The following is a 22536-nucleotide window of genomic DNA, read 5'->3' on the forward strand; positions in this document are numbered from 1 at the left end:
ATATTAATAATAATTGTTTGATTGTTTTGTTTTGTTTTCCTATAGGTGAGCAATAGTTTGTCTTCAAACAAAACTACCCACGGAAGACAGCAATGATAGAAAACCTCTGCTCTATCCTCACAATTAGGCTTTAGCTGTTTACAGTGGATTTGTCCATTATGCAAAGTGGATATAAGTCCTGGTTTTCATCTGACATGAAATAGCCTACAAAATTCCTTTGGGAAACATAAAATGTCCTTGCTAGTCATTTAATTTAAACACTTTTAACAACTCTAAGCTGGTTGCTCCAGCTGTATTACTGGTGTACTAAGAAGAATTTAGCAAGAGTGACCTGGTGAAATAATCTTTTGTTGAAGCAAACAGTTTTCAGGTGGGGGTTGTTTTATATACTTAATTCCTTGGTTTGAGTCTTTTTGTCCTCAGAGTGAATGCTAAATAAGTACAAGTCACCAATATGACGCTGCTTTAATAGAAAAAGCACTTGGCACACTGGGACGGTATTAACAAGAATATTGTGTTTAAGATCTGGGAAGTAACTATTCTACTCGACATTGATGAGGTTTTGGCTGGCACTCTGCCTATGATTTAGGACACACCATTTTGACAGGTGCAGATAATTTGGAGCACACCCAGAGAAAGACCACCACAAACAGCAGGAAAATATGAACAAGAAAGCAGTCCAAAGACAGCAGTAGAAATCATGACTGAATGCATTGTTGCATCTAGAGAGAAAAGTAATATGAGAGAGGAGTCAGATGAGTGCTCGAGGCACCCTGCAGCAGCACATTAACAACATGTAGGCAGCAGTGCAGTGCTTTCTGATATGGTCACAGTGAGCAATAAGCTGGGGGTGGTGAGGGGAAGCCCACTACACTAACATACTCATTGGCACCACAGATGGTGAGGAAACCAGTAGTGGTTGTGAAAGATGGTCGGGAGCTCTGCTCAGGGGCCTGTAAATCAAAAGAAGTTTGAAAGTCACTGGTAAAGCTGAAAGTGCATGTGCTTTTGGAAATGGCCAGGAATTTAGTGGTGAGGTGCCGGTTCAAATTTCTGCTCTTCGTGATTCACAAAGGCTGAAGCCGAGCTTCCCACTCACTGGAAGAGTACTGCCACGTCCGAGAGCAACAGCACTGTTCAGGCATGGGGCTGCCTGCCTCTTAGTTTGTGAACAGTTTCTTACAGGTCTTAGATCTATCCTGATATGGAAAAAGAAAAAGGAGAAAAAGAAAAAGAAATGAATTTGTTGTAGTGTAGGAAAGCTGTTTTCCTCCCAAGTCTTAACTATGACACTGGCACACAATTTATTAATGTAAGTGCTGTGTCTTCTGTACAAATAATTGTACATTCCTAAAAATATTTTGCTATATACCATTTTTATTTATTGATATATTTTTTAGCTTTTTACTGGTTAGAGAATGCACTGTATGTATGAACTAGGTAAACGCTTTCTAGGGCCATTTGAAATTGCCATACAAATAACTTCTCAAGACAGATTGTTCTCAGTTACTTCATGCACACCCAGATCGAAAATGTTTTGGTTTAATATTTTGCTTTTTGGATATCAGGTTTATTTTCTTTACACATACAACCCAGAAACGAATTATAGATCCATAAAACGTCCTGGAAAAATCTTCCCTTGCATTTTTGCTATGCTAGCGTCTGATGGTGATGTCGTATATTTCTGCCAAGGCAAGTTTGTCCATTAGTGGCAAAATCACAGTGGAATTTCTACTGAAACAAGTATGTTTACAAGAACAGATGAGTTCCTCGTGATACATATTTATACAGCAGATATCAGAGGAATGCATGGTTTGCTACTGAGTGTGGAGCTTGCCCTTTGCCTACGACACGTGGTTAGCTTTCCAAATGACTTCCCTCTCATAGCCGATAGACGTTGGTTTTGACAGCATCATTAGTGATAGATGATGTATCATAGCTAATCTTATCTGCTGAAAGGCTTTAAAGACTTCTCACATCTTCATCAAAAAGATATATTTTTTTCTCTCTCATTATTTTTGCCATAGGTCTCTAGTTCATGGTTCATTAAGCATGCTTTCAACCCTTTTTTGAGTATGCTTTGTATTGTTAAACTGATATTTGACTAAAGAGTGCATTATTTGTATGGGGCCAAATTCAAACACAGAGTCTTGCCTCTTGCTTTAAAAAAAAAATTAATCATTAAGCTCAGATTGACACAGATCAAAATATTGGCAAAAATTGCTGGAAACAGTGACTCACTTTTTATTTCAATTAACAGTTTCTCAGTTTCACATATAAACAGTGAAACTGTCAAAAATAATTATCACAGAGGGAGAAAAAAATATTTCACTGCAAGATAAGCAAAACTGGGTAAAACAATGGTTGTGTGCACTGTTCTGGCTATCAATGAACTGAACTGAATAATAGAGCCTTTTTTTTCTCTTGGTAGGAAACCTGTTAGTACTTATTTTTCTGTTCTTTTAAATATTAATATACTTACTTGTCTAATAACCTCTGCTTGTTGAGAAAAGCTTTTAGTGTACAAATTTTGTGGGAATAGAAACATTTTCAATGGCATTTTTTTATTTGTATAGTGGAAAGATGAAGGTTATGGGACTTTCAAAATTATCATTTTGTTAACTAATCAGATTTATCGTCTGAATCCTTTTTACTATCTTTTGACTGAAAAATCCTCTGTGGTTCTTTTTGTCACCTATGATTTTCAGCTTGGGTTTGGCTTCTTTGCTCTTATTCTGACACACTCAGGTGAATTTGAATTAATTATAAAATTGTGAAATTATTCATGTTTCTCATGAACTTTGGCATATCACTACAGGGAAAAAAGTTTCTTGAATGTATGCCGAACTCCATCTGAAATATTGGCATGTTAATTCATCTTTTCTGCAGAGAAAGATGAAATTATAACGTTTTCCTGTTTCTCTCTTTTTTGTTCCCTACCCTATGTTGTAAGTTGTTTCCTAGGATACATTTCAGGTTCATGCATTTAAACCGAGATAAACAGACCTCTCTGGATATTATTTCCGCTGTTGGGTGAGACCACATGGAATTTTTACTTCCCATACTTATTATTTTGAGTAATTTGCCTGTTTATTCAATGTTATATACTTGTTTTGTTGTTGAGAATATAAGTGAAAGCAAGTTTCCTAGGGCCAAGAAGACAGGGTTGGGTAGAGCTTTGTTCAGCTGCAGACTCCAGCCTATGCTGAGTTTTAATCACATGAATAATCTCCCCAGAGCTGCTGAGATCACTTGTATGCCTAACACATGCATTTCAGTTTGACTCAGTTTGACCCTGTTTGACTCCAGAGTCAAGGAAATGATGCCATGATTGACCATAGTTTTTTGTTTCTCATTTGTCTGCATTTACATACCCTCCGTGTCTGCTTTCCATTAATATGTGAGATTTTAGCAGGGGATTTTTCACAAACAGTTACCACTGGCCAAACTAAACTTCACTGGGCACAGTCAGACACCATCAAGTGCTTTTGAAAAAATGCCCATCTTTTTCAGACAAATTCTCCACAGAGCCTGTGTGCTGAAAAACTCTTATGGTAGATACCCATGTTTGTATCTTCTCCACAAGTATGTCACTGCCAGTAAAAAGCAAAAACCCGCTTCAATGTGGTCTTCTGAGATGCAAAAATCCAGTGTTCACTGATTGACTTTTGAAGTGTTTTACTCAGTTGTTCAGCTCATTTTTGGGAAAATTCCTATTGTCTCTTAAAATTTCCTTGGGTTATTATTATTATTTTTTTAATAAATATTTACAGTATGTTATCTGAAAATCATAAAACTAAATGGCTTACTGACACCATAGCTTCTATCTAGTTTTATGCTCCTCATAATTTTCTGGATCCCTGCGTGCTGTCACCCTTCTTGGCTTCATCTTGGGGTAAATTCCCTCTTTTAATTTATTTTGCTATTAAACTGTCTTCATTAAAATGCCTCCTTTAAAATTTTATTTTGTAGTTTGTCCTTATGCATTTTTTTCTTCCTCTCTAAACTTCCCCTTCTTTTTTTAGGGCGTGAGGGGTTTAAGCAGCATGGTTCACTTATTTATTTAAAAGGTACACTGTTTTGATTAAAATACTTAGCTATATAACTACTCTTCTCTCAGAGAAAAGCTGTCTCTATCACCTTTCTCTTATATTCTCAGACATCAGTGCATGTTCAGGAAATCACAAATTATTCAAAATTTTATAGATGGAGCAGGCTGTACAAGGAGCCCCATTACTGAGCAGGTGTGGTACCAAATTGGTTGGGAAGCTATTGCTCTATTTAAGTCCTGCAGCGCTCCACCAAACTTTCAGCTACTACTTGTGTCTGCCCTTTCCAATTCCACTTATGCTTGTATGTCTTAAAGGCATTATTTTTTCTGTGTTTTCATAGACGTGTAGGTAGTTTGGGAGTGTGATTGGGAAAACAGATGAAACATCAGAGCAACTGTACAATCAAAAGTATAGTGGCATCAGAGGTAACATTTCCTGCATGCATGTATGCATTTCTGTAAAGAAGGTCCTGGCTGAATATCTGAATGCTTACTAACAAATGTTTTGTATTGGTGTAAAAAACAGAATTTTAATTACATTTCTCCCTGGCAGTAGATGCATAGTCTAGGAAGCTAAGGTTGCACTGCAGCTGGAAGCTGACATGGGACTGGAATGACACATCCTTCGCTGCGGAATACTTTTCTCCAGCTGTTCCTTCACAGAGTGGGTTATGGGGACAGCACCTGTGCGTGCTGGGGTAGCAGCAGCCAGGGAGGATTCCCTGCCATAATATTAGTCTGTGAAACATATATTTTCTCCCTGAGGAAATGGGCTTATGTCAACAAAAATGGAAACTTCAAAAAACATATGTAGTGCTGGGAAAAGCTAAGTATCTTTGCATTTAAAGTATATGGGGTGATTAATTTAATGTGCCATATCCCTCACATGCACATTCTTTTTCTTTGCCAAAAGCTGAATATAATTGGAAGCTTATGAATGTCCATAGTTGCCAGACAGCTTAAATTTGAGATACTGTGAAATACAAACAAATGGAAATGTTTCTCTCTTGTGTAAATATATAAGAATTATTAAGAGTTAAATACTGTTGTATAAAGAATTATTTGAGGTGATCATAGATGAAACTGTTCTTGTGTACATGCTTCAAGCAGGAGTCTGGTTGGAGTGGCCTGGACAAGCAGGTTTTACTCTATGCATTGATTTTGCACCCCTTTGGCTGGTTAGTGTTGCAGCAGCTTTCCAATGCAGTTATAGAAAGATATAATCCTTCATATAGGTGCCCTCATATATGAATAAGAGTGATTTGTATTCATACAACTTGTTTGCTTTTCTAGGTGGAGGTAAACCATACTGATACAACACCACATTTCTGTTGATGCAGTTGTGTCCACGCTAGAAAGGCAATGCTAGATGGATATCAGAAAAGCAGCTTGTAGATTCCAAAAAGCTCCAAGATGAGGAAATGCATGGCACGTCTTGCTGGTGTTACTGTCAGGGCATCAGTGCCTTGCTTCAGTGAAGGTCAATTATACTTATCCACACAGGTTTTTCTTTGACTGTCCTGCTTCTTTGTTTTTTTTCTTTTTTTTTCTCTTTTTTTTAACTTTCGGGTACTGCTTAGCTACTCTTCATCAGGGCAAAGTGCTCATATGCTTAAGAGGCTCAGACTATACTGCCTCTGTTGTCTTTGCTGAAAGGTAAGTCATTTTTCTTCTTTGCCTCTATTTGCCATTGCTTCTTTTTTATTCTTAGCTATTTAGTTTACTAGATCTTCAAGACAGGAATTGTTCATAATTATGTGTCAATAAAGTGCCTAGGACACTAAAATGGTGAATTATTTTTTTTTTCAAGGAGAGGGAGTAGTATGGCTACAGAATAACTTGGGAAAAAAAAAAAAAAAAAAAAGCTAGCTAAACCAAACTTAGCTATGGCCTAAAAATAAAGGAAAACGTAGTTTTTACAAGAAAATATGCATTTTACAGGAATTGTGCCTTGCAGACAGAAAATACAAACCTCGTTTATGAAAAGACAATTATACCATTACCATCTTGTGTATGCATCTGGGAGTTAATGTATCTTTTGTATCATGTATCTTTTCTTTTGCTATAGATTAAAATGCTTTGAGCAATCTCTTCTGATCCGCCATTGCTCATTTTTGTTCAGCATTCAATCTTGTCAGCCCCTTCAAAATGTAGTATTCCCCTCTATTGCCATTAAGTTGAATAATACATGAATATGATTTTATCCAAGCCACCTCCAGCAGTTAGTGGCCTTCTGGAGAGTATCCAGATGTTGCTTGAAAAGAGATGACTAGGAAAGAAATAAACAATTTTGCTTGACAAATGTACCAGTGCACCTTTGTCTCAGCCATCTCAGCCATTCAAAAAAAATATATTATTGTGTTGGAGATATAAGTAGGGTTTTTTTGTGTTTTTTTTTTTTTTTCCTTCATCTGTGAATCTTAAAGTTTTGTATAAAGACAGCAAAACATAATTATCCCAGACAAGCAGAAAAGGAGACTGAGACACAACCTTTGTGGTAAACTCGGTAGAAAGGCAACAAGAGAAACCTAGGTATCTGCTCCTTTCAGCATTAGCCATCCTCTCTGTAGAACAGGGAATGTTTCAATTGAGGCTGCAAAAACATGCCTGAAATGTAATGCGCTAGATGACTCTGGACTACCTGGTGGGCAATGACAGCTTCCTACTTTGAGAGCAGGGAATGTGAGAAAAATAAGTGGCTAGTTCATTTTTGGAAGGAAAGTGCTGAAGCATCACTGTGAACTCAAGAGCTTCATATTCCTGAAGTGTTTTTGTATGCTTATTTTTTAGTTTTACTCTCTGGTTGCATAACAACATATGCTTTCCCTATTTAGAATGTTAAAATAGATCAAGGTAAAAAAAATTACTCCTGCTGCAAATGATATGGCACTGACGTATATTGCTGATACACTGATGTTTTTTCCACCAAAGCCAGATAGCTGCTGCCTCAATCTGCTATGAAATGTCTGTAATCTCAGAGCCATAAAGCATAGCAATGTGCAAGAAAATGAACCCCCCCAAAAAAGACATCTGCCTGGCAATCAATACTTGGAGATTGTCCCTTAGAGTGTCAGTAGCTCCCCATATCTTCACAGTGAATATTTTGGATTGGAAGAAAGAAATACCTCAGCTAAGACTGAAGATTTGAATGCTGTTGGGCTGGAAAGAAAGCTTTCTGCAATGCTAGAAGAAAACTTCATTCTAAAGTGCACTAAAGATTTATTTTCAAATCTTTATCATAGCATTATTAGAAGATTTGCCTTCAACAAAAACAGCTTTGCTACCCAGCAGTGAGGAGGAGGTGGTAGGACTACCAAATACTTTCATGGGACTGAGCAGGTCATTTCTGAGTTGCTGGTTGGTGCTGTGGCTGCACCCTGGCCCTTGCTTCAGAGCCGTGCAGCATAGCATGTTATAGCCTGGTAAGCTAGTGTACAGGTGATTTCTAAGGTGCTCTGCTGTGGAAAAGTGTCCCAAAACATATGGATAGTCCATGCAGGTAACAGTCTGAACTCATGGCAGGTATCTTGCACTCAGTAGCTACTGGAAGGAAAATTTCCCACCTAGGAACTGTCAAGCACAAGACGTATGCAGTGTATTAAGAGCTTTAGAAATAAAATACTAGGTTGTGATAGAGGTTTGCTTTATGTGAAGTTTTCTCTCATCAAAATAATTTTGAGGAAGAATTGTTTTCCTTTTTTAACACCTGTTTTTGACATTTCTGAAATGGAAAAGCTTTTTGTTGTTGTCAAAATGACTCTGTTATGAAATGTAGATGTAGGTAGGGTAAGAAAGAAGTTATAATGAATACATTTTAGGAGTTTCTCTGAATACTTCTTCCTCAAGAAATTAAAATGTAAGTTCTAGCACCTCCTAACCTTCCCATGTCATAAACAAATGTGGAAACGGAAAGGGCAAATTCTCAGCTGTGCACCAGGGTTAAATAAAAAGCAAAGCCCATCTCCTCTCATCGTTATCCTGTGCCCTCCCCTTCCCCAGTTCATCTTCTGCTGTGAAGATTTTAAACTTTGACCAGTCACCGATATCAAACTCTGGACCTGAAAACAGTGTGATACTGAGGGCAAAAAGAATCTTTTCTGGGGGATGATGGTTTTAAGAAGGAGCAGTGCCTTTTTGCATCTGTTTGGAGGTTTGGATTGCTTAAGAGCCCCAGTGGAGATGTGTTGGTGAGCAGAGAGCAGGTGATAAGGTTAAAAGTGCACAATGACTGCAGTTTATCACCTGGATATCAGCAATGCGGACATACCTATGTGTTTTTGGATTCCAAAATAAGCTTATCTCAATCAAAGGTCTGTTAGAGACCTTTAACAAGTTTACCTTTCGAATGCCTTGGGAACTGCTGCAGTGAGTTGCAAAGTGTTGTACTTAAGAAATGAAATCTGGAGGGAAATAAGACTGGGACTTCTGTGTGCTTATTTCATACTTTATGGCTCCTCTGATTCAGTCTAGCACTGAACCTCTCCCTTCTCTCCCCCTTCCCATTAGACTTATGAAGCCTCCCTGACCTTACAATCCACCCACAGTTTCCATGTTACTGTTATCCTTCTTACACTTGACTGATGAGAAATATGTGATTATTCAACACATCATAAAAACAGCCAGAGCAAATGAAGGAGAAATCTGGAAAGTATTTATAGAAATCTGTAAACAATCATTTCAATTCAGCTATTCAAATCTGTGCACACATTAGCTTGTTAGCTGTTGAGCTGTCAGACGTTCTTTGGTTCTTTAACCGTTTTTAAAAATTAAGAAGCACTTTGTTATACTCCCATCCACTTTGTATTTCATATATTTCTGTTTGCAGACATGATTTGTTTTTTGAGCTACAATAACCGAGAAATTGTTTTGTTTTTTTTTTTTCCCTGTGACTGCACAGCATTTCAATGGCTTCAGAGGTTTGACAAGCAATGATTCACTGACATTCCTGGTGTGCTAAAAGGCTTCTTGAGGGAACTTCAAGCATGCATCTGTTTGTTGTGTCAGCTCAACATCAAAGTCAGATAAGTAGGAAGGAGGAGGTGAGAAAGAAGAAGCTGTGAAACTTTTCCGGAAAGCTACCTAACACAATGGTGGGACACACATTGCAAAGTCTCTCTTCTGAGCAAGACGCAGGGGTGTTTCTTACTCACCATAGCGTGATTTAACCAGAGCGGAATGACTCCATCAAGGCTTTTGGGGTAAACTAGCTCTCGGTTGTAGGTATACAGTGTCCAAAAGGATATAGACACAAACTGGAAACAAAATACAAAAAGAAAGATATTGCAAAATGAGAGAAATGTAATTGATGGGATTTGGATAATGCTTTCATTTCTGAGAAGGCAAATATCTCCTACATGGAAAATGTAGATATTGCCAGATAGTCTCCTGTATCTCACCTTACTACATAAAAAAAAAGGAATTTACGCTGAGGTGCCGTGTTCTGTATTGATATTGTGAGAAAATGCTCCTTTATAAATTGCCAACACTGACATTTTCTGTGGAACACGTGATTAGCTTTAAACTTTTTTTTTTTTCTGATAGAGTTTTTGGATGGTCCAAAAGTTCACCTTTGAGGGATTGGCTGTCAAGCCACAGCATTTGTTCAGCTCAGTAACAAAGTAAAAACAGCCCTTGATAAGGCAGATCACCTAAAACTTATTTTATCTTCACAATCCATATGCCTAATTCCCGATTTGCAAATGCAAGTTTCATGGTGGGCACCCATCTTTTCCAATAGAGATTTTGTAGTGGGAGAAGCTAATGGGAGGAAACACACTCTGGTATCAGCTACTAACACCTGGAAGCTGATCTGCATTTTCATGGCCTGGCTTTGTGTTTGAGCACACTTTGTGCCTCCTGGAAATCAGGGGTTCGAGATGCTGGAGAAATGAGACCACCCTGTGCCTCTGTCCTGGTGAAGATGCCTGGGGGTTAGGATAGCAGCATGATGAATACTGCTGTGCAGTAAAGATAAATTACCAATCGCACTGTTTCCACCTCTGGCAGGATTTCTTTACTGAGCCAGCTGGCTGAGCTGCTTGTGGACCAGATTTAAGAAGTGCTTCTTAGCTCTTTGAGATTCAGAGGTGATTGCAGGCTTCACTCATAACCAGCAGCACCTACATGTTAAAGTAAACCATTGGTTCCAATGCCCAGCACCAGATGAGCAGCACTATCTGTGAGGGAGTGGGTGATCCATGATCTGATGAAGGCTATGACTATAATTATTGTCCTGTGAATCTGTTTCTCTCTAATGCATATTTAAAGTCATACTGGAGTCAGAGAAGGAGCTGTCAGCTTTTGCTGCATCCTAGGCACCGTCTCATATCCTCCTGGCTCCTGTTGCCCTTCAGAGAAATGCCCTAAGTGGATAACTCCAAAGCTGTTTGGGATATAAGATTAACAGAGAGTTTGTACTTCACCCTTTGGGGTCAATCTCTGTTCATTCAGGGACAACCACCCTGAAGTTTTTACAAGAGGCTTTGCTTTCAACCATGAATGCAAAAGGTTTACACAAAGATCTGAATACCGTCTCTTCTTTTAGATGGTTCAAATCCATTTTGAAAGGGTAAAAGAGTCTACAATCCTTATCTGTTTTACGTATTTGCATGTTTTTGCTATACACATTTGTGCAAACATTATTTTTATTTACAGAGGTTACTTACTGTGGACACTGGGAAAGCCAGGACACTGAAAAGAAGGTCTCTGCTGGAAATTATGCACTTAGCACATCGCAGTTTCTTAATTAGTCTCAACACATCAGCCAGGAAGGACACCCCATAGAAGACAGCCTGCAAAACCTAAAGTAATTATATCTAATGAGGGAAACTCATCCAGCTTTAATTAGCATGTTCCTCAATGAACTCAGTTCTTGCTCTTCAGGGAGCTGTTTTGTTTGTGATCTGCAAGCCCACGTGAGGGAAATAGCTTTTGGCTAAATCCTTTTTTTTACTAACTGAAAGTGATTAAATAAAGTATTCTGGAAGATAACTTTAACAGTATCTTGTTTAATAGACTGAACAGAGATGTGTGATGTGATTCAGATGGGAGGGGTGTATGGATATGTTGAAAGCCAGCTTGTTCGTGCTTTGTATGTTAATTGCTGTGTTCAATGTATCTGAGGAGGACAAAGAGAGAACAAAATTTGGAATATGATAGGAAATGCTTCCTGTAAGGGAACTGCTAGATAGCTTTTCCCATGGCTTAGTCGACATAGGGCCTTCTTTCTGAGGACTCACGGTGCAGCTGATCTTGGAATCGTACAAGCCAAGTAGTTCAAAATGCTCTAACACGAAAATTAATTGCAGAAGTTACCAAAACCAAAACTTCTTTTGCTGAACTCAGGGGGATTCAGAAAAGTTGTTTAAGTTTTTAGAAGGAGAGATACAGACTTTACTAACTAAAACTGAGTAAGTCAAACTATTTATAACTAATTAATTTTGGGGTGAGGAGGGGTCTTTAAATCATTTGCAAGTTGTAAGTGTGGGGATGTTTGGGGAGGGTGCTAGGAGGATTTTGTAAATAATCAAGTGCACTATGACAAAATGGAATTTTGTGAATTTTGTATGAAATTATGCATGAAATTGTCTGAGTATTGTGGTTTAAACCAATGTTGCTTTTCTGATTACTTTGTTTTCTCTCATAACGCTACACAGCGAATCATGCAGAACCAGATGTGTCAGACACACAAGAGCCTACCAGAAAAACACTTCTTCTGCTATCTTGCATTCAGATAGCTGAGTCTAGTTTGGTTCTCATAACTCATAGGGTAGCCTCTTCTTTTTAAGGCTTGGTTGGTTCCAAGTGATGCAATATGGGAAATTCAGCCTACTGCAAATGCCGGATCAGACGTTGATACTTAACTGGAAAGAGGCTGTTACAGCTTTCAGGATGAGATCTCTTTTGCCATGATCTTACTCTGAATCAGATGTTTATTTTGAGAAAAGTATCTGAAATTGTGGTTTATTACTTCATTCATTCATTAATTTCTGAAGGAGCAGAGAAGAGTGGTGCTTGGGAGGGGACAGAATTAGTGCAATGCTTTTCCATCAGAAATCCCTTTTATTGAAATGTCTGAGGGAAGGCAGGGTCTGATTTCACCATGCTCATCTTTGTACAAGGGCTTCTGCAACCCTTTACAGAAAGTTTTAGAGACTGAGTCTTCTTGGGGAGCAAAACAACTGTAGATAGCATGACCAAAGCATCCCTGCAGTTAACTGCAAGTTGCCCCATCTATTTCCTAGCTTCCTGGCAAAGAGGAAGAATGTATCCTTCCTTCTCTATCCTTTCCACAGTACAGATGGTCATTGTGGTAGGCTGCAGCTGGGTGCCAGCAGGGTGGGCTGCTGGAGCATCCCCCCTGCCTTCATGCACCCATAGCAGTGCAGGTACAGACAAGACAACACAGGCTGTGTGCTTTCTACAGGGTCACTCAGGACAAGGTATCAGAGGTCATGCACCACCCAGTTCAGCTGTAAAACCTCAAAGTTTCTTCTCAGGAGCATGGGGTGAACAGCCACATTTTTACATAAAAATACACATATGGTTTTGTTCAATTCCAAGGCACCCAAACCAGCTCTTTTGTGGTTTTCTCTCCATTATCACAATTAGCCTCTGTAACTCCAGGCACAATTTCAGTCCCTGAGGATTCAAGCCTCCAAGTCATGGGTCTGGTTCAGAGAATTACACACTGGGGTGCAGTGTGCTTAGAGCCAAGCATGTGTTCAGCACAAGCACGTGCCCAAGTGCTTGGCCTCACCAGGACACTAAAACAAAGTCCTTGAAGAGCTAAGAAAAGAAAAAAAAAAAAAAAAAAAGGAAGAAAAAAGCTCTTGTTACACCCTGTAGAGCCAGTAGTAACTTTCTGTAAAAAGCATGAAAAATGTACATGAGGGTGGTGACAGTGTGGTGACACACAGTGACTAAATACCAATAAAGCAATGAGGGAGAGGCATGGTTCCCAGTGGATGGGGCTATTATTATCTTGTTCATGGTCAGCCTTACATTAATCATGGGACAGGGATAGGCTTCTTCCCTCCCGTCCCTTCAAAATTAACTAAAACAAATGTCTCTGAAAAGAAACAGTCCCAAAACAGCCCCATTCTCAGTCATATGCAGGGGAGGACAATGTTATCTTCTGAATGGAAAATATTTTCTAAATATGTAACCTGACCCACTTCTCTGGCTGAGCATTAAGAAGAGCATCTCCTGAAGAAGTCGGAATTTAGTCTCGGCAGCTCATTTTTGTGCTGCTCATAGCTCTACCCATGTCCAGCAGCGTGGATTCAAAGGGTTTCAGTCACTGTGTGATCACCCTGTATTTTCAGGAGAAGAATAAGTTTCAGGCCAAAAAAAAACCTATCTAGAATCATTCCTCTGGCAGGATGAACCACTGGTAGGCTTGAATCAGAACTCCCAGTCTGCATTCTTCCAAACTCAGGCTTATTCCTGTAAGAAAGGTATATCCAAATCTTGCAGTCCTTCACTAATGGGAAAATGTTGACATTATAAGCAAACAAACAAACAAAATGAAAACATTAAATTATTCCAGATGTCCTGTGAATTTCCCAAACAGCAGTGCTGGCTCTCACCAAGACATTGCAGATGATTGTAGACTATAAATCCACTGGCTGTAAATAAAGAGAATCCCCTAAAGTATTCCCACATGAACAGAAGGAAGACTGGAATCATTCAGAAAGCTAACAATTAACCCAAAGAGGAGAATATGGTTATGATTATCCCTTTTGGAGAGATGTTGTTTTCCTCTACAGACCCTGTACAACTTCGCGGCACTAGGTGCTGTAGAAATGCTTCATTGACCAGTTTGATTTTTTTTGCAAACTAAGAATCATGGTGACAAAGGAAAACCTTAATTTTTATCTGTTGCACTGATCAAAGGGGTGTTTCTGTTTAACTAACCTGTCACGATTTGCTTTCACATCTGAGATCTAGCCATGTGTGTATATTGAATTCTCAAACTAGTACAAATAAATTGGGCTCCAAGCTCTTTATACTTTAAAGGGATATAAATCTAATATTCTGAGGGGGCTATTAGATATAACAGTCAACATTTAGTGTAGACAGCCATGTATTCACAGGACAACAACCTGGAAAATATGTGTACTAAATGCTGGGTCTATTTGGAAGTAAGTAAAAAACAGCTTTCAGGAGAATTGAAAATATTTAAATTATATGAATTATATGAGACAAAAGCATAAGGAATAAAATGGGACAGGAATGCAATTAATAGTTTTTAAGGGTGCAGTGTTCACATTATGCAATGATTTACTAATAGATTTACAGCAGCAAGCAGATTTTTATGAGCTCAGCTATATAAGGCAATGAAAAAACAGCTTATGCTGTTTTGTATCACAGACGAATACAAAATTCTTTTTATCCATTATTTCTGCTGGTTTAATAGTCAGTCAATGAACTTCTTTGGTAGAAAGTCCACATATCTTTTTTTTTTTTTTCCTACAAAAATATTTCCTTTCTGAATCTTGATTGCTGTGATCATTAAATAGACAAATGAATCTGAAGTAACATCAAAGCTGTCACCCTCTTGGGAAAATCACATGGTTAGCAAGGCGTTGAATGAGGTGCTAGAAGAGAATCATATCTAGAAGAAATTCCTCCAGCATCCCTTCAGCAATGCTAGGAGTCAAACTGCATTTCCATCCCCTGGAAAAACTGCATTTCCCAGTATTTCCATTTCAGATCAGAGTGAGCTTGCTACAACAGCTTTTTTCTGAATGGGATTTCTTGCCTTTTTAAAATGCAATTCCAAATTGTTAGGAGGAAATTTTTGGGAAAATTTCCAAGCGATTCAGCTGGCCAATGCGTGAAGCTAGGCAATCACGGTATGGCAGGAAACAGACAGAAGAGCCAGACCAGAGCTCTAAGTGCCTGGCTCTGGGAAAGCTTCAAGGGCATGGCCCGGCCTGGTGGCTCTACTGCATAGGCACAGTCCATCAGGAACCTTTGAAACACAGCCCAGCTGTGGGCTCCATCCCATGCAGCAGAGGGACTACCAGACTTGAAAGAGTAATCTTGCACCTTTCTGTGTCAGAGCACAGCAGTGTCTTCAGCTCAAATCATCTCCCTGTTGGCTGACACCTCCGTTTTGGAGTTAGAACCAGATCAATAAGTGGTTAAAGAAGGGTGACAAAGGACTGGAGAAGTGCAACAAGGCATTTAATGAGACCTGAGCTGTTCAGCAGACTTGGAAATGAGCTGGACAACAGCAAACAACAGGCAAAAGTAAGTGTTGGTAAATGCAATGCAGTGCATTTCAGGAAAAAAAATATGTATATTTTGGAACAGTGGTTTCTAAATTAACTATGATGATTCAGGAAATAAATTTGGAGCTCACTCTGGATAGGTCTCACGCTGATGGCTCCTTGCTCACTGTTTATCAAAAAAAGAAAGTAGAGAGTTAATATTTTTTAAGAAGAAACAAACAGACTAGGAAACACCTTAGGCCACTGTATAAATACATGCTGTGCTCATAGCTCAATCACTGCAGGCTGCCCTACTTACCCCTTCCTAAAACTAAAAAAATGATGGAGAAGGGCAACAAGGATGCTTTAATGAAAGGAGCATCCATTTGTGAAGAGAGATAAAAAAGACTGAGACTTTCAGCTTGGAGAAAAGAATAATTGGGGGAAGGAAATCTTGCAGAGGTCTCTAATGAGCAGCAAAGAGAAAGTGAACAGGGACGGACAATTAAATTGTAACACAGAAGTGAAGGGTCACCCTATTCAGCTGTCAGGAAGCAGGTTTACACCAACAAAATGAATTGTTCTTTCACACAAGGCACAATTGTGTTGTGGAACTCATTGCCACGGGATATGGAAGGTACCAGAAGTATAAAAAAGAAAGTTTATTCAGTTAGATAGATGAAAGGTAGTCTTTGAATAAGTACTAGTTCTCTCAGCCTGGATTTACCTTCTGTCTGGGTCAGTCTGGATGCCATTGGAAGGCAAGCTCAGAGGGTAGAACTGTGGAAAGATTATTTTACACCTACACATACTCTTGTCTTGTGCAGCCTTTACCTGATCACTGTTCGTCACTAAGGGAAGCCGGATACTAGTTTCAGTGGATATTTCTGCTTCCCAAAATGCCAAGACAAGGGCCACTTGCTTTCTCCTCTTGATCTGCTGCTTTAGGGCTCTGTCATATACTGGGTGGTAGATCTCATTATAACTGTGCCTGGGGATGTGGGATGGAGGTGCTCTTTTGCCTGAGGGTATGGCTGGTGCTTTAGTGGAGACAGCTTTACCCAAAAACACAAAGAAGAGGAGCTAGACCTACAGGGAGCAGCCTGTCTTCCATTGGACTTGACTGTTAGTGTTTTAGTCTACTGACATATGTTCCAGCAGGAGGAACTGAATATTCTTAAGGTTGATGCATCCTTTCCATTCAACTGCCGGCATTTCAGAAAATAATAATTTCTGAAAACTTCACAAAAAGTCCAAGTGTTCTGTTATGAAGCTAATTAAGCAACAAACCACACATAAGCCATCCTGACTGCAGTGACATATATGCCCTCATGCTTCCACAGGGTGTCTACTGAGAAAAATCCCACGGGTCCCTGAAAACTGGGCTGGTGTTGGCCACCTCTTGTGCTATTCATTGCAAATATTTCCCAGAATCACAGAATGGTTGAGGTTGGAAGGGACCCAAATTTCCCAGATCCCTGAGGGTGTCTGAAAGCCAGGGACCCCTTAGACTTCCACTGAACATCACCATGGTGTGTCTCCTTCTGAGGAGTAAAAGATAAATACAGCCGTACCCAGGTCTCCCACTGGTCTTTAGCTCTGACAGTCACACACAATGGACAAAAGACCAAAGGGACCTTCATCCCTTCAGATTAGCAAGTGTCCCAGAAATTTGTTCCCTGAAGAAACCCTCTCACCATGCCCAGTCTTCCCCCCCCCCCCACTGCCACCACCCCAAGTCACTGATGTACCATTTGGACTGTGAACACGCTCTCCCCCTCAGACTATCTCACATCCTTTCATTTTGATTTCTTCTTCATGAAATGCTAGCGTAACAGGAGGACACATTATGGTCCACATTTTTCCCTGTAATTTTAGGAAATGTAGCAAAGAGTTGGTAACACTGTTAAAACACATAATTATGTCACAAGCATACCTCTGTGGACTAGAATTTGCTTTGCCTCATGCTCTAAACTGATTTTCAAACTAAGCATGTACTCTGACTGGCTAAATTAGCACTGTACTTTGCTTTGTTTTACCTTTTCTTGAATATACAGGTCACACACAACCTTTTAGAAATGGAAGACAAACTGCAAGCAGCATTATAATGTGTATTGCTGTTGCTTAACTGTTAATTAACAAACAGTTAGACAGCATGCATCAATGTCACATATCTTGGCTGAACACGTTCTACCTCTGTGCCTCTGTTCTCACTGATAGCTCATCTCTTTTACAAAGAAGCAGCTAGCTCTGGAGTACATACCCTTTAAAAATCAGCAGCTTGCCAACCCGTATTCTTTCTGCATAAAACCTGTGAATACATTTCACTGCACAAGCATAGATACCTATTTAGTTTCCTTTGGGGTATAAACCTTTAAAGGAAGCAGTTTAACAGCAGCAAATCTACCAGCTGCATGTATCTTGAGGCACAGATGGCAGACAAACAAATAGACATATTGGTATCACTGTACAACACGATTTGCTTACCAGATTGAGGACTGTCAAATATTTCCACTGGCCACCATAAAGGAACACTTCAGATGGCCGTTCTTCTGTTCTTAGACATATGATTGAATAGATGACAAAAAAATACCAGACAAAAGCAAGGCAATGGTACACTGTGAGAGTAGAGATTTCCATGCTTTAGCTAAAAGCAAGTGATAATCAGTCCGAAAGAAGCTTTTCTCTTAAGGTCCTCGGTGGCTTTGCATGGGAAATGGCAGGACAGGAGAGTTTGCTTTGGAGCGGACTCGGGCCCCTTTGCCACTTCGCTCTCAATAGGAATATTCATAGCACTGTGACTTTGCTCCTGTTTTTTCCCTTTTTACTGCAAAGATAGGGGGGGGAGAAGAATAGGCTTATTCCCTGGATTTAAATGCCTTGCTCAAGATTAGTGAAGATTAGTTGCAGAATTACATAAGTTTTTTAGACTTTTTTTTTTTTTAAGAAGACGGGGGAGCTTTGCTACTTATTTTGTGTAACTGGCTGTTGTGCTCTAGGCAGTGAGTGAAAATAAGCAGCACTTTACTTGCTTGTAGCTAGCAGTGTAGGCATGTCTCTGGCTTTGAGAAGCCTTTGTGACTCTTTTCCCTTGTGCCGAAGGAAGAAGTGGGAAACACAGCGGTCTGTGAAAGAAGAAACTGAGCTGTTAATAGGCTGTGGAGGTGGAAAGGAAGCTGAGAGGATTAGTAGGCAAAGGTTCTCCGGGTTGAAAAACACTGTGAGTGTTGACATTTTTTATGGGAAAAGGCTCGGCCTCCGTGCTGCTGTGTGCAGCTGGAGTCCCTCACAAATGTGCGCAGCAGGGCTGCCAGAGCCTGAGTCACTCTGAAACTCCAGCAGGAATGGAGACATGGGGTGAGGGCTTTGGGTGACAAAATCTGAGCCCTGAACATGGCTTCTTGCTACAGCCTTCTTTTCTTGCTGTCTTCCATTTTCAGACAACCCCTCTTCCCTGATATGACTGGATGGGGCAAGGGTAAAGCAGAGCAAAAATGGTACTCATACCATGATCCTAAAATTAAGTTCCCATGGAAAAGCTCATTTTTCCCTCCCCTTCCACCCTGCCAGGCTGCCCTAATTAGCACTGGAAAATGTACACAGCTTTTCTCATCTGGGCCAGAGTCCCTGTAATTGCAGTAATGTTGGCAATATTTGCCACCCAGGTGTTTTGCTGTGCCCAAGACTTGCCCACACCTTCCTGTGGCAGGACATGGCAATTGGGTGCTCCTCACACTCTACAGAGGCTGTCCCCCTGGGCAGGGCTCAGCTTCAGCCAAGCAGACTGCATGAAGTGATCTCTCTCTCTCTCTCTGTCTCTCTTTTTTCTTCTCCTCTTTTTCCCCTTGTAACTAGCCTGGAGGGAGCATTGAGCAATCTGCTGTGTTTTGGGTTGTTTTGGTTTTTCTCTTGGATCTTTTTTCCCCCTGATACTGGACATAAGGCTCCACGTGGGATGATTTCCTATGAACTCAGACAGTGACGTACGTGCGTGTCGGGAAACAGCCATCACACTAAAGCATTTAAACATTCTCCCGTGCTTCACTGACTTCTCCCCTAGTTCAGATTACCTGCATCCCAATTCCCCAGGCACTCCAGCCATCACAACCCAAATGGAATATTTCTGCCTTATGCAGGAAAAATAAAGATGTAGATAGTCTTGTGGTTGCTTAAGGATAGATGAGAAAATCCCTTGCCAAAAAAAAAAAAATAGTGAAGAAAAAAAGATGGGAATATGTTTTGGACTCTGACAACGTCATTGGCCTTTTCTGAGGAAATCCAGCAGAAAATAGTTTACAATTGCTTTCACGGGCTGTCTGAGGAGAGGAAGCACTGTCATGAGCTGCTTCCTCTGCTCCACCTGGTTAAGACTCATCCCTGTAACAAAAGGTAGGAGCAGAATAGGAGAATGGCATGGAAAGGCCATTTTTATTATCCATTTGCAATATCAATGACACCAGGCCTTCAGCACTTAACAAGTTATCTTCACACCAGTCTTTTTGATGGTTTTACTATAGAACAACTTTAAAAACAGGAAGGCATGTGCTTCTCCTCAGCAGGTGCCTGAGATCACAAAAATGAATTTAGATGCATGCAAAATGGCAAGGTATGTTTTTCTTTTTTGGAGGATTTTGGCCAGTAGGGCTGAGAAGGTGTGAAGTTTGGTGATAGTTTTGTGATGTGGACACCTGTCCCACAGACTGAAACCATCTGCTTTGTTTTCCCATATACAAGAAGCAGGATACATATCCTTCAGCTTAGCTAAGGGATGAAGTTCCGCTGTAGAAAAATCACAAAGAAAGGATGAGTGCCAGATAGGCCTGAAGTCTCTCATGCTATGCTTCATAGAGCCTATCTTATCTCACTGCCAGTGGGACGCAGAGAGCAAATACACTGGAAAAGGGATTTGCCTTCTCCCCATTGGTGTGAACATCTACTCAAGGTTCAGTGGTACAGGAAATTAAACCCAGAGCCTTTTTCATAAGGGATGAAGGGACCTTCCTTTCGCAAGGAAGGAAGAGGGACCACATCAGGACAAAGGCAGATGCACTGCTACAGATTAGGTGGGACGGGTTGGGGAAATCCATTTTCCATCTGCTTGATACCACACCCCAGCTCAAATGTGCTGCTCCCCTGCAGCTGCGCCACATTATTGCACCCTGTCAATGCTCCCAGACTGCTGTAGGTGTTCACCTGGTTGGAGCAGTGATAGTTGACTTTGTACTGAAGCAAATTCAGAGCTCTCACTTGGTCCATTAATGTGATTCAGCTGCAGCACGCTAACAAGTAACTGGAGTTGTAAATCACCTTATTCACACAAAATAGCCTCTGCTCATGCCCCCTTCTAGGAGAGAGAGTTTACCCCTCTTTGCCCTGAAATGGGCTCCACTGATTGGCATGGTATTTCTGGGCTACCAAGCAGTCCCCTTAAGCCCATTATTACCATGCAGGGCCTGGTTAACACTTCCACCAGTCTAATGAGACTGAAAAAAAGGAGCGATGAACACTCATCCCCATGATGTGTGTGTGATTATGTATGCAAATGGCCTGCAAGGTGTAATGCACAGAAGAGGCTCTGCTCTGGGACCTGGAAGCTGCCCCTGATGCTAGAAACAAATATTCCTCCTTCCTCATGGGCTGGTAATTTATTTAAAGAACAATGAGGTGTCTGTCAAATATTTTCTGATATTTTTGTGCTGGCTTATTTTGCTTTCTGCCAGGGCTGCATCCATTAATGCAAAACAAGTAAGACCAAGGCAGAAAATTGCAGGCAGGTGACTGCAGTTAAGGACAGGTGGGAGGAAAGGATTCAAAACCAAGACTAGGAAAGTGGTTTGTGGTTTTTGCTGTTGTTGGTTTGTTTGTTGTTGTTGTTGTTGTTGGGGGGGGGGGGGGGGGCGGAGGGGCATTGGGGGAGGTGGAGGTGGAGGTGGAGGGAAGGAAGGAAGATGAAAACAAAGCTTTGTCTTTGTGTCTAGCTTCTTTTTTTAGGTGGTGTGCTCTAAGAACCAGGGACTTACATGGAAATGGAACTTGTCTTAGGTGGATTTTATTACGTGAACAAGACATGATGAGGGGGGCAAGTACAATTTTGTCCAAACTTTCTGACACTTGTTTCTATCATTAATGCAGTTTTATTATCCTATGCCTGGATTTAATTGCTTAATTATTTTTTAATTTACTGCTGTCATAAGCTGACTTGTGTTAAGGGTGGTATTCCTTGAAAGCGGAACCCAGGGCTGTTCTTGTACAGCTTCTTCCGTATGTTATGTGAGCATGTCCAGCACTGATAGAACATGTCTCTGCTCAGTTCTGGTGTTGTTATGGATAATGCAGGGGCAGACACAGAAGAAGCATTTTCTGATGAGTATTAGCCAAGAAAGCTTTTTAGCATGTAGCAGGAGGCTGCGTGAGCCTTGTCCTTAAGGCTGTTTGTAATAATGGTTACAATAATGATTCTCTGACTGTCCCAATGTATGAAATGAAATTCAACAGACAAAATTGCAAGCCTGGTGTAGTCTCCTCCAACATTCTCAAATCTTGAGGCAAGCTCCCAAAACTCATGTGGTTAGTGTAATTCACAAGATTTAATTCTTTCCAATCTTATTTGTCTAAAACTTTGGTAGCTTCTAGGGGTCTGAGTTTTCTAGCTCTTCTTCACGGTTGTGTGAGTGACAAATGTAAAAATGCTCTACCTGCTAATAAAAGGCAAGGGCCTTGCCTAACTACATGGCAGTGTTAGCTGCAACCAATAAAAATATGCTGAGTTTGCTCCTTCTCAGAAGTTCACTGAACACAGCCACTCCAACCTGCTGTTTACAGAAAGCAGAAAAGTTCAACTGTTGAAAGAAAGCTTATGCAACTTTCTGCATTGGCCTCTCATCTTTATCTTGCGTGAGATTTTATTTATATATATATAAATAATTTATATATAATTTATATATAATATTTTATTTATCTCATATATATAATATATGAGATATTTATTTATATATATATTTATATTTATATTTATATATTTATATATATATGTATATTTAAGGCCAAGACAGAAAGTGATTTATATCACAGAATCATCTAGGTTGGAAGAGACCTCCAAGATCACCTAGTCCAACCTCTGACCTAACACTAACAAGTCCTCCACTAAACCATATCACTAAGCTCTACATCTAAACGTCTTTTAAAGACCTCCAGGGATGGTGACTCAACCACTTCCCTGGGCAGCTCATTCCAATGCCTAACAACCCTTTTGGTAAAGAAGTTCTT

The 22536-nt window shown here is 40.1% G+C and overlaps 2 protein-coding genes across 12 annotated transcripts in view; one reads left to right on the forward strand and one right to left on the reverse strand.

Annotated features, from left to right (window-relative positions):
* The window catches only part of LOC310894361 (transmembrane protein 170B), a 76281-nt gene extending 65440 nt beyond the window's left edge, over window positions 1-10841 (forward strand). For 7 of the 11 annotated variants that reach the window (XR_014579833.1, XR_014579834.1, XR_014579836.1 and 4 more), the window contains 2 exons: window positions 46-9090; window positions 10706-10841. The gene's annotated coding sequence lies outside the window, so the exon portion shown is untranslated. The remainder of the gene's footprint in view (window positions 1-45; window positions 9091-10705) is intronic. The other 4 variants (XR_014579845.1, XR_014579846.1, XR_014579847.1 and 1 more) reach the window with 1 other exon arrangement.
* Window positions 1-21065, reverse strand: part of ADTRP (androgen dependent TFPI regulating protein) — a 33657-nt gene extending 12592 nt beyond the window's left edge. The window contains exons 1-3 of the mRNA XM_083824356.1: window positions 17758-21065; window positions 10717-10851; window positions 9202-9303 (exon numbers count right to left, since the gene is read on the reverse strand). Of these exons, the coding sequence (XP_083680482.1) occupies window positions 9202-9303; window positions 10717-10851; window positions 17758-17910 (390 nt within the window). The 5' untranslated portion in view covers window positions 17911-21065. The remainder of the gene's footprint in view (window positions 1-9201; window positions 9304-10716; window positions 10852-17757) is intronic.
* Between the last annotated feature and the right edge of the window lie 1471 nt (window positions 21066-22536).

This window comes from Anser anser, assembly GCF_964211835.1.
Source record: "Anser anser genome assembly, chromosome: 2".
In the NCBI taxonomy this organism is placed as follows: domain Eukaryota; kingdom Metazoa; phylum Chordata; class Aves; order Anseriformes; family Anatidae; genus Anser; species Anser anser.